The 12,154-nt window shown below is 38.0% G+C and overlaps 1 protein-coding gene across 11 annotated transcripts in view; it reads left to right on the top strand.

The window, feature by feature from the left end:
• R3hdm1 (R3H domain containing 1) overlaps positions 1–12,154 on the top strand; it is a 152,896-nt gene that overhangs the window by 56,456 nt on the left and 84,286 nt on the right. For 8 of the 11 annotated variants that reach the window (XM_008832445.3, XM_008832443.3, XM_008832444.3 and 5 more), the window contains exons 4-5: positions 8,130–8,171; positions 8,645–8,734. The exons of 2 other annotated variants lie outside the window; for them this stretch is intronic. In XM_008832445.3, the coding sequence (XP_008830667.1) occupies positions 8,130–8,171; positions 8,645–8,734 (132 nt within the window). The remainder of the gene's footprint in view (positions 1–8,129; positions 8,172–8,644; positions 8,735–12,154) is intronic. One more of the 11 variants, XM_029563228.1, reaches the window with a different exon arrangement.

Genomic DNA, 12,154 nt, shown 5'->3' with positions numbered 1-12,154 from the left:
TATACACACACACACACACACACACACACACACACATATGCAAAAGCTGAAGGGAGTGATGGTAGAAGGGACAGATGAGGTCAGTACCAGGAACACCACAGGTGGGAGGCCATTTTATAACTTTGCTGTTGATCAAACCACTGTGAACACCATCTTTGCCCCTCAGCAGTGCTAACATTTGGCCATCAAGTGACATTTAAAGGTGGGGCCTCCTCCAGTACTTTTGGGACAACTATCCATAGTAAATTCCCTTCTTGCAACAGTGAGTCCCAGATCACTGAGCATTTCTGGCCTTCACGTCAGTCAGCCCATTCATGAAAACATTTGACCTGTTGCCAGTCAGGACACCAACCTCAGTTGGCATAATGCTAAGGAAGGTTTCCCTTGGAATAGCAGCCCAGAGGTAGGGTGAGTCCTTGTAGCCTGTGAGGACCATGCCCTAGCAGGTCCTTTTTGCCATGACGCTGTAGATGTAGGTGGTCCACCTTGCTCTGGCACAGCTGCTAGGGATGCTCTTGGGGCTGCTGCTGGGCAGTAGATTGGGCTCAGGCTGGTGGGCAGGGGGAAGCAGAGATCTGAGTTCCTATGCTGCTGGCTCTGTTAACTGTATAGGAACCCTTGCACTGCTACTTCAAAGAAATTCTTTTTTGAAAATTTTTTTTTATTTTGTATTGTTGTGTTTGTATACCCATGATGTATTTGGGCATGCATGTCACAGCACACATGTGGAGGTTACGGCCTACTTGAACAACATTTTAGAGTTTGTTCTCCACTTCCACCTTTTGTGGGTTCCAGATATCAAAATCAGATTGCTAATCTTGTGCAACAAGCACCTTTACCCACTAAGGCATCTTATTTGTCATTCTTAATATATCCAAAAGACTGGTTAAATGAGATGGTACGTGCTGGGATTAAAGGCATGCACCACCACGCCCTGCTGCACCCTGTCTTTTTTAAAAAGTAAAAAGGAAGGGCCACAAAAAAATAGAGGATGCATGCCAAAAATTACAACTTTGCTTTTTTCTTCTATTGATAAGAAAGTTTAAGGGTATCTCATTCCTTTATTTCGTCATGCAGTCATAAGCTTTCTATTTTTCTATTACACGTTAGACAATGCTGCAGCTTCTCTAGCTGTAAAAAACCATTATAAGTTCCGCTGATTAAGTATAATTTTATTTTTTGTTTCTTTTTGGCAGGGGAGGGGGGTGTTGGGTTTGAGACAGGGTCTCCCTATAGCCATAGCTGGCCTGGAGGTCCCTAAGTAGACCTTGCTGGTCTGGATCTGGCTCGGCATTTTGAGTGCTGAGATTAAAAGGCAATGCACCACCATGTCCAGCTCTTTTTAGTTGTTTCAGTTTTTTGAGAAAATATCTCAGGTAAACTCAGGCTGGAATTGAATTTAGGATGTTGCCCAGGCTGTCCTTCAACTCCTGGCTCTCATACTGCTGCCTCCTAAATGCTGGGATTACAGAGCTGTAGCATCATGTCTAGCTCAAGTAGTAATTTTCTAAGAAACTAGGAGGAATAGCACTTTTTTCCAATCATGTTTATTAGCAGCACTTTTAAAAACAAGAAAATAAGCTGAGAGTGGTGGCGCACGCCTGTAGTCCCAGCACTCAGGAGGCAGAGGCAGGCAGATCTCTGTGAGTTCAAGGCCAGCCTGGTCTACATAGTGAGTTCCAGGACAGCTGGGGCTACAGGGAGACCCTGTCTCAAAAAGACCAAAAATAAAAATTAAAAAAAAACACACAAGAAAATTGCCCTGTGTCTAATCCGTATGCTCAGTGGCAGTATGCCAGAGTCCTGACTGTGTCAGAGAGAGTCTGCATCTTTTTTTTTCTTTTTCTTTTGGTCTTTTTGAGACAGGGTCTCCCTGTAGCCCCAGCTGGAGGCTGTCTCTGCCTCCTGAGTGAGTGCTGGGATTAAAGACATGTGCCACCACACCCATCTATTCTCTGTATCTTAATGTACATTCTCACAGGTCATGCCTATCAACAAGTGATTAACTCAGATTATTACATTTTCTGCCATATCTGTGTTTTGCCCCCAGAAATAAGCTCAAAAACATTCCACTGATACATCAAGGCTCAGTTGTATTGCAGGAAACTTTCATGCAGTACCCAAGTAGTTTTTTTAGGGGTAGGGGCATGGAGCAGTTGGTTAGCATTTTTAGTTTTATTTTGTTTGTTTTTCCTCTTCAGCACTAGGGATTAAACCCAGAGTTTTATGTGTACTAGACAAGCACTGCACCACTGAACATACCTCCAGCCATAACCATCGCTTACTCAATGCCAAGGAATGGGCATGGTGTTTTACCATAAATCCTTGATAGCATAGTGGCTGTACAAAGTGGTAAGAGAAGGTATATGGAAATTCATTTTATGTTAATTCACCAAAGTTTCTTCAAATGATTCCTTAGAACTTACTGTGTAGGACCATACTGACTCTGTTTTGAACTTGTAAGTCCAAGATACCTCCATTAAATGTGCCTGACAAAGGACTTACAGTAGGTGAAAGAACTTGTACAGAAGACTAATAGAAAAATTAGCAAGAAATTTTTCCTGTTTTCACTTAAAATAATGTAAAAGTGGACAATGTTAAGCATCAGTGAGGAAGAATGACTTTAAGAACAGTGTTTAGACAGGCGCAGTGGTGGTATGATCATCACTACAGACCTTGTCTTAAAACAAAAGAGTGAATAGTATGCAGTTGTCTTTTAACTTAATTTGAAGTTGCCTGTTATAACCTACTACCAGACATTCATCTTCATTTTGTACCTCTAAGGTACTACCTAAAGTTCGTGTACACACACACACACACACACACACACACACACACACACACACACTCCAAACCATATATTGGAACTGTTAAGCAATGTCTCTCTCATACACATATATTTGTTAACAATAGGCTATTCCAATTTTGTTGATAACTCTTGTAGGAGAGAGGAGAGCTTTATTTCCTTAAGAGATAGGCCTTTGTTGCCAAAGTGCTTAAATTGCTTCTGATATATATATGATTGAATTTTTTAAACATAGTATCAATTAAAGAAGGTAGTTAGTATAGTTTGTTTCTATAGTAAGCTATATGATAATTAAGCTGAGATACATCTTACTCCTCCGAATTAGCTCCAATGTATTTCTTCAAAAGAGATTGGGAAAGCAAGAAATAAGAAAGCTGTGGCAATCTAACAAGACTGTCCAAAGCAACTCTGGAAGCCCAGACATGGTTGTATACCACTGAGGGTTGTATACCACTGAGGGTAGACTTAGTATAATTCTTTGTGGCAGAAGAGAAAGGAGAGCCAAAAAGTACCTCAGGGCACACTATGAAAAGTGAGGGTGGTGGAGTAGGCAACAGATTATTAACTGATGAAACAAGTAAAGTATAATATTACCTTCATAATTACCGTTATTATGCTATTTATGAACTAGAGCACAGCTACATGGCTTCTCAGATTTCTCCCTTTGTTGTCAGGCAATGTAGGATTTTTTTTTTCTTTAGTAATAAAATAAAACTTATTTCTTGACATCTTCCCAGAATTTCGATTTCAGTGTAACTTTTGTATTTTGTAACCCTGTTTTTAAATAGTCTGCTTTTATTGAATTGTATCAACATTATATAAGTTCAATGCTTTAAAAGTTAGAGTTCGCTTTCCGTAATTTTACTTTTAAAAATTATTTCTAGGATTTGGTATTCTTTCTGTTGACCTGGGGTCATATGCAAATATGGTAGTACTTAACAGCATGCTTGCTTTCATTTTACTTCACTATGACAGATGAAAGGAAAGATAGTACTTCACTATGACAAATAAAAGGAAAGTTACTACATATTAGAAGTGAAGAAATGCTTGGATATGTTACTGAGTTCAGAACCACTGGGAAAGACTACCCAGACTCAGGGGGACGGGCAAGCTGGTAATCTTGGAAGCTGTCTTGAGGAGAATGAAAGGGAGGTTTATAGCTTGCGTGGAGGTCAAACCCATGGCTGGATGGCAGCCAAATGGCTGGGAGAAGGAAGCTTTAGAGAAAATAAATATAAGGCACTAGGGGCAGCCCAAAGCCTTCCTGAATTCAGCCAACTCACAGACTACATGGCTGTAGCTGGTTTGGAAGTTCTGCACTAGTAGGCGGGATTCCAGGCAGGAAAAACTCACTGTCTCATTAATGCACTAGGCATTCTGCCCATCTATTTACCATAACTTGCCTTCATAGGGGTGGTCCTATGACCAGATGATTGGCCAGTTAAACTTACACAAAATGGAGAGCTTGAGGTATTACAGATATAGTTGTTTTAGTTTGGGTAATTTTCTTGTATTCACCATTATGATGGAGAGTTCCTTTGCCTTCATACATGGAGTAGTTAAAACTATGAGGCTGTGACTTTCTCTGGGGATTTTGCTTAAGGGTTTAAGACTTAGGCCTTTGTATTTACCTATGACCTAAAGAGTTAAGAGGTAAAATTAAATTGGTGATTGTGATGATATATTGATCTTTTTTTTTTTTAAAGCAGGAACTCCTAGCTGGGCGTAGTTGCGCACACCCTTAGTCCTAGCACTTGGGAGGCAGAGGCAGGCGAATCTCTGTGGGTTCAAGGCCAGCCTGGTGTACATACTGAGTTGCAGGCCAGCTGGGGCTACAGGGAGACCCTGTTTCAAAAAAAACAAAAACAAAAACCTGGAACTCCTGACTTAGAAAGCTTTATTTTCTTTTATTTCAGTAGAAATCCAGGCCTGGCATTGGTTGTTTTCACTACCCTTGACCTTTAGCTAAGTTATAAATTCATTCTATTCCTTCACATAATTACTTTGAATTCTTACTATGTAGAAGCAGTGGGGAATTAGTAACCTCTTCAAGGTGGTATCTTAATTAAAGGCTTCAACTATTATAGTTTATTTTGTTTTAATAATTACTCATTACAAAAAAAAAGACCATCTTTCTGAAACAAGTTGGATTTCCTCTATAGAGTGATACTTGATTGGCAGTTATTTTTATGTAAACACACAATATAACCCATGAAGATTACCCTCGTTTTTCTCAGTTTTTCTACAAACTCTAGTAGCTACTAAGCCTGCCAATATTTTACCATCAGTTTGAAACTGAGCATCTGTTAAGAATGTTCTATCTTGAACACCTACTTTTTGACCTAGTTTTTTGTTTGTTGTTTAGTATAAGCAGGGGAAACTATAAATTGGAGTTTGTTCCTCAACCTTCTATTTCTAATTCATTAGTATCCCTGGGTACTAGTAATGGATTTAAAAGAGATGCCACATTTTTACTATCAAAATGAAGTTCTGCTAAAGGTGAAAATTGTGCTCCAAATAAATAAAATTTACTCCAAAAATTATTGTAAATCAAATCGGAAGAGTTCCTATTTAGAGCCACGTCTGGCTGCCACAGTGATAACAACCAAAAAATTTAAATAAAGGGCATAAAGTTTACTAATCAGAAGCCATCTTCTCTGCTTTGTCTTGTGTGCATGTGTGTATGGGAGATTTTCTAGTATAATGCAGTTCTGTTCTTTGGTTTTTGAAATGAAAAGTAGTAGTTCGACAGAACTATGCTACTATGTCAGTTTACATAGTATTAGTATATTTGCTTTCTCTTGCTGCATAGCAGATCACCACAAACCCAGGGAATTAAAACATTTCCCCATTATGGTCTCACAGTAGACTCAATCTGGGTTCTGTGCTTGAGATTTTACAAGGCCTAAATTAAAAGTGTCAGCCCTCAGTGTCTGAAGAGCTGGGGAAATCTGCTTTAAGGGCGTTCTTTTGTTGGCAGACCTTGGTTCCTTGCAACGGTTGGTCTAAGGTCTGTGTTTCCAGGCTGGCTGTCAGGTGTCCTCTTCTAGAAACTACTCACAGTCTTTCTCAGATTGCCTATCTTCAAAACTAACTGTGTTGAATCCTTTGAATCTCTCAACCAGAGAAAACTCTTGAACTTTTTATGGCTCACTTGATGGGTCAGACTCACTTAAATTTTTAAGTCTGTATCTTAGAATCTGCTGACATAAAGCTCACTTACCTACTGGTGTAAAATCCCTTCACAGCAGTGCTTAGTGTTCAGATGTGCGTGCTCAGAATTGAATTGAACCCCGGTCCTTTGCAAGAGCAGACAGTGCTTTTAACCACCCAGCAGCCATCTCTCCAGCCCCCAAACCACCTTTCTTTAAACCTTTTCATTGGATCTTTTCAAGAACCCTGGGAAATTAGTACAAATAATATAAACGTTTGTACAAATAAAAGTAAACTAAGGGCTGCACAAAGGGTAAAGCACTTGCCTCCAAACCTGACCGTCTGAATTCGATCCCTAGACTCACATGATGGAAGGAGGGAATTAACTCCCACAAGTTATCCTCTGACTTCCACATGCATGTGTATGGCAGGCCAAAACCCATCCACCCACACAAATAAATACATATGAACATCATTAGAAAAAAATTCTTTAAGAGTAAACTAAGTGCAGGAGATATCATTTAGTTAATATAGTGCCTGCCTAGCATGCAGGAAGCCCTGGCTTTAATTTCCAGCACTAGGTAAACTGGGCATGGTGGTACATTCTTGTAATCCTAGGACTGGGGAGGTGGAGGCAGAATGATCATCAGCAGATCATGGTCATCCTCAGCTACATAGTGAGTTCTGGCCAGCTTGGGCTGCATGAGACCTTGTCTTTAAAAAAAAAAATTAATAATTTGAGCAGGATCACCTATTGATAAGAAGCAAACTCAAAAAATGTTAAGTTGGGGCTGGAGAGATGCTTCAGCAGTTAAGAGCACTGGCTGCTCTTGCAGAGGACCCATATGGCAGCTAACTCCAGTTCCAGGGATCCAGTACCCTCTTCTGACTTACTTGGGCACTGCATGACACCTACATACATGCAAGTAATACATTCATACACATAAAATAAAAACAAAATGTTTTTTTTTTTAATGTTAAGTCTATGGCTGAAGAGATGGCTCGGCTGTTAAGAGGTCACCAGAGGACTCTGTTTGATGCCCACCTAACTAAAGAAGAAAACAAATAGAAAGGAACCCACCAATGTATAGAAGCCCTCTTAGGCAGCACTCCCCTGTGCAAACATTCCAACCAATTCTTTTCTTCTGTAAGCAGTCATTTTTCTTTATTTATTCTTGGCTTCCTGTTTGCTGTTTTGTTATTAATTTGATGATCCAGAGTCAAACTCATAAGAAACTGTATAAGAATACTCAAGACTACTGTTTTAATCTTTGAAGGTCTTTAGATTCAAAATTGAGATTGTAACATATTGGTACTCTGGCCCTTGTTTTCTTGGCTTCACAAATAAGTCTTTTGGGGTTAAAATAAATAGTGCCTCTTCTCTTCCCCCGCCCTTGTTTTTTAATTGTGAAGCATACTAGCCTGGGTATTAAGGACTTCACATATGTTTTATGTTTGGGGGTTGAGCTGACTTCCTCTTGCTAATGAGTATAGATGCCTAGGTCTATGCTATTAGAAGTTGGGTTTGTGGTAATAGGAAGGAGGTAGGAGTAGATAGTTTAAAATTTACCTTCTGGTTCTGAGTCACAGGTACTGCATGCTCAAGCTACAGACTAAAGCTAGTGGCCTCCATGAGTTCCCTGATCATGTGACTGGTGATCAATCAGTTGTACTAAACACCTTTCTTAGAAGTCTGCCTTCTTTCCATCCTGAAACTGTTGGTGTGTACTTCATATTTTGCCAAAAAGACTCGGTAGAGGGTATAGACTTATTCTTTGTACATTGCAAGGACACAACATTAGAACTATCTGAGTTCAGTCAATTAAAATTGCTGAACTGTTCTGCCTAGCCTCAGTTGATTGGCTACAATGTACTGTTGTATAATACTGAGGAAGCATCTTTTATTTGGCTATTAAAAAGTCACCTTAAAAGTTCCATTGAGTTCAATTAAGACAGAAATTTGCTGACTTAACAAGAATTTGCTGACTAACCCACAGAAGGGTTTTAGTGACTTCTGCAAGTGTGCTTCTGGGAGGAATCAACACTCTTTATCTGAACCATCTTTGATTTCTTCGTTTTGCATACTCTGTGGTTTAGGTGTATGAATTAAGAAGCAAATTTTCTGTTTCAGTGTGAAATTTAATACAAATCTTTTTTATTGTATATTTAGCGGCCCTTGCAGTCATTTGGACAGACAGGAAAAAGGTCTAAGGTATAGTAACTGTTTGGTGTGCTGGCATGCCAAGGCCTTCCTTCATGCTTGATGAGTTCTTGTTTTCATACAGCACTACATTCAGTTTAGTTTTTTTCATGTTTTGTTTGGGGCAGAAAGCTTCTTTTGTTTTATTGGGGGTTTTTGTCTTGCCTAGTTGCTTTCGTGCATTGCTTTTATTATATTTGATGGGGTTTTTTTTTTAACCTGTAGAGGAAAATCGCTTTCTCACCATTCTTTGGTTTTTGAAATTGGAATTATTTCCATTCTTGCTATTGCTATACTTTTCAAAACTACAATTGTTTTCCCTCCTAACAAAGGGTTTTAGTGGTGTTTAATTGTGTATCTAACTTGTGCATTTCATCTACTTTTATACATGGGAGAACCTTAAAAGAAATTTACATACTCTAGGGCACTTTTGGATATGCCCTAAATTATGAAATATAGTGTTAATTTTAAATACTTCTCTCTAGTCAAGCTCAAAGTTAAAGCTAGTTCGGAGCCTTGCAGTGTGTGAAGAATCTCCACCACCTCCTGCAGCAGAGATATCACAGGAGACTCAGGTAAAAACAAAGCAAAACAAAAGTTGTTATTTGAAGACATGGTGGAACTGGAGATATTCTTTGATAATGAGTAAATAAAGTTGAGTTTGGATGTATTGTTTTATTTTTACTAAGGGAAACTGATTTGATAATGCTTGTCAACCAAAATTCGGATATGAAAAGTTGGAAAAATTAGTAGTCTTAAGCTTAGAGCAGAGATTCTTCTTTTGGAAACATACGGAATTATTTAGGAATGTGACTCTTAAGAGTTATAAATTATTATTGAAAAACTTCAATATTAAAGTCATCCTTCACTGATTATAATTATGCTATAATTCCCCCTTTGATTTTTGGGGTTTGGAAATTTGTCACATATTTACGGCTTCTATGGGAACTACCTGAGATTGTTGCTTTATATTTTACTTAGCCTGAGTGCACAGTAAAGCCGTTGTTCAATTTGTGTGGCTCTTTAGTAGTTGTCTCATACTTCTAAGTTCTCTTCTGTCTACTCTCATAAAGAATAGACTATCAGGATTCTAGTAAACTACTGAGTTTGCGCGTCCTATATTCTTTTTAATGGTGTGACTTTTCTGTTAATTTCAGCTGTAGATGATCTTTGTCTAATGCTCTTTGAACACAAGTGTTTTCAAATTTGCTGGTATTTATGTGATGACTGGGGCTGTTAGTGACTTCTACTTTATAAGAAAAGTTCAGGCAACCTAAAATAACCTTATATCCGAACAGTCAGTTTTCAGAAAAATGAAGCAACTTGTTTTTCTTTTAGAAACCATGACAGATCTTTTAAAAAGAAAAGGTGATAGGAACATTTTAAAAAAGTGTCAGCTGGGCCTGGTGATTGCGTGTCTTTAATCCCAACACTCAGAGGTAGAGGCAGGTGGTACCCTGTGAGTTCGAGGCCAGGTCAGGCTGGCTTACATACTGAGATCTTGTTCTCACCCCCCAAAAAACGAGATGTCAGTTGTACATTTGATGGTTCAAGCAAAACTTTTCTACTTTCCTATGACTTAAATGATGCCTTCAAAAGCTTACTATCGATACTAAAGATAGTTGTTACTATCGATACTAAAGACAGTCTGACTGCCATGACATGGGTGCATTTACATATATACAGGGAATACACTCATACACATAAAATAAAAATAAATAAAATATTTAAAATAGATTTTTTGTGTAATAATTCTTTTAAATAATTTTTTAACATTTGTTCCAGTGTCAGAAATATATATTTAAAATTCACTTGTGATTTATTTTAATATAGCGCTCTGTAGGACATGCATATGTGCATTTACTAGATAAAATAAATATATTTAGCAATAAAATTAATTTTTTAGCAAAAGGCAGACATACTGTCAAAATACTTTCACTGAGTACCATTGCCTAGAGAACAGTTTTAAATAGAACTCTTTGGGTCCTTTGTCTTACAGAATGTGATTATTTTACAATTAGGCATTACATAACTGGTTGTTAGTAAGGCTAAAGAGTTATTACATGTTCTGAATGGAAACAAACACAGTAGTATCGGGGGTTTTACAAGTCAGAATAAATATGCCTATTTATGGTGAAGCCATATGCAGTGTAGTATGTTTTGGAAGTTCAGTTCTTCATTCTGTGAATCAAAATGCAATGCCATCTTAGTCTCAGGGAGTTTAAGGGAATGAGAAGGATTAGCCATTCATGAGTGTGTTAATGCAAAGCAATGTATGCTTTTTTGAGAAAACTGTATTGTAGTCTTTTTCATTTTTCATTTATTTTACCTTGTGTAAAAAATGTTTGGGATGGTGGGGGTGGGGTCTGTCCAAGTTTGGTTTCTCTGTTTTTATAATAAACGCCACACCATGACCAAAAGCAACTTGAGGGGGAAAGGGTTATTTCATCTTAAAAGTGCTAGATCATAAGCCATCATTGAGGGAAGCCAAGGTAGGACCTGAAACAGAAACTAAGGAGGAATGCTCCTTACTAGCTTGTTTCTCCTGGCTTGCTCATCTAGCTTCTTTGTACAGCCTAGGCCCACTTGGCCTTTGGATGGCATCACCCAAGATGGGTTGGGACCTTCCACATCACTTAATGCCTCACAGACATGGCCACACACTGGCCAGTTTGGTCTGTGAAATTCTTCATTTAAGGTTCTTTGATCCCAAGTGACTTTAGTTTGTGTCAAGTTGACAAAAACTAGCCAGCACAGGATGTCTTATGATACTACAAAAATCTAACTAGTGAAAATTCCTATGAGACAGATGTAACAGAAAGATATATATTAACTACATATAACTTTTGTGTGTTTATATTTCAAAAGATTAATACCATATTCATAATGAATAAAATATATGTCAGAATTTGGTTATTTTACTTAATATGTTTCTCAGTTTTTCTTAATCTTTTCCTTTTGAGTAATAACCCATTATTGCGTCTCTAAGTAAAAGATACTTGGTTTTTTTATTTGTTTGCTTGGTTATTGTTGTTGTTTTTGTTCTTAGCGAAAACTTCTTTTCATGCCTTGGGTTGACTAAAATGTACCTGAAAGGGAGCTGGAAAATAAGTGTGCCACTAGCTATTCTGATTCTTGATTTAAGAGACATTTTCCAACTAATTTTGTATTGCTTTTTCCATAATGTGATTTCTTTTGAGGAATTAATATATAATGAAATTCATTATTTAAAAAAAAAAAGATTGAGAAGCAATTATAGGAGAAATGTCATTTATGTGTGATACGAGCTTATGAGAGGGTCAGGAGAGTTTACACATAAAACTTTCAGAATTCAAAATGGATCTTGTTTATTCAGTACTGAAAACAGAGCCAACTAGTGTCATGGCACCAGTCTTTTCTATAGTTTTTAAAGACAGTTCACCTTGAAAAATGGTTTGCTATCTAAAGTAATACCTATGACTTTGAAGAGGGAGTTTAAAAGTGAAATCTAGTCATTGGAAGTGCATTTTGGGCTGACCGTAGATGACTCGGTGGTTAAGAGCACTGACCTGGGTTCAATTCCCAGTACCCACATGGTGGCTAACAACCATTCGTAACTCCATTTCCAGGGGAATCCAGCACCTTCTTCTGACATCCTCAGGCACTGCACAACACGGGTGCACTTAACACAAGCAGCAGTACATTCATACATATAAAATAAAAATAGTACAATTTTTTTAAAGTGCATTTTGGTCAAGGCCTAGGAGAAGGCCAAGTGGAGTCTTTTTTTTTTTCCCCTGCCTGCATTTGTTGGGTTAGCCACCTGCATAACAAGAAGCTACAAGTCAAGAGACCTCCTAAATGTTCTCCTAAAAAAAAAGTTCTGGATTCATTTCCAAATAACTGAAAATTACGTGGATAATAAGAAAAAGAAGAGTTTAAGAACACTTAGAAAATGAATCACAGAAAGATGACATACTGGTTGGTGAATTCTGTCACTGTTCAGTAAAAAAGAC

This window comes from Nannospalax galili, unplaced genomic scaffold (assembly GCF_000622305.1).
Source record: "Nannospalax galili isolate Female #2095 unplaced genomic scaffold, S.galili_v1.0 scaffold995, whole genome shotgun sequence".
NCBI classification, from domain to species: Eukaryota; Metazoa; Chordata; class Mammalia; order Rodentia; family Spalacidae; genus Nannospalax; species Nannospalax galili.
Note: the sequence above shows the minus strand (reverse complement) of the source record. Positions and strands in the feature narration are given on the sequence as shown.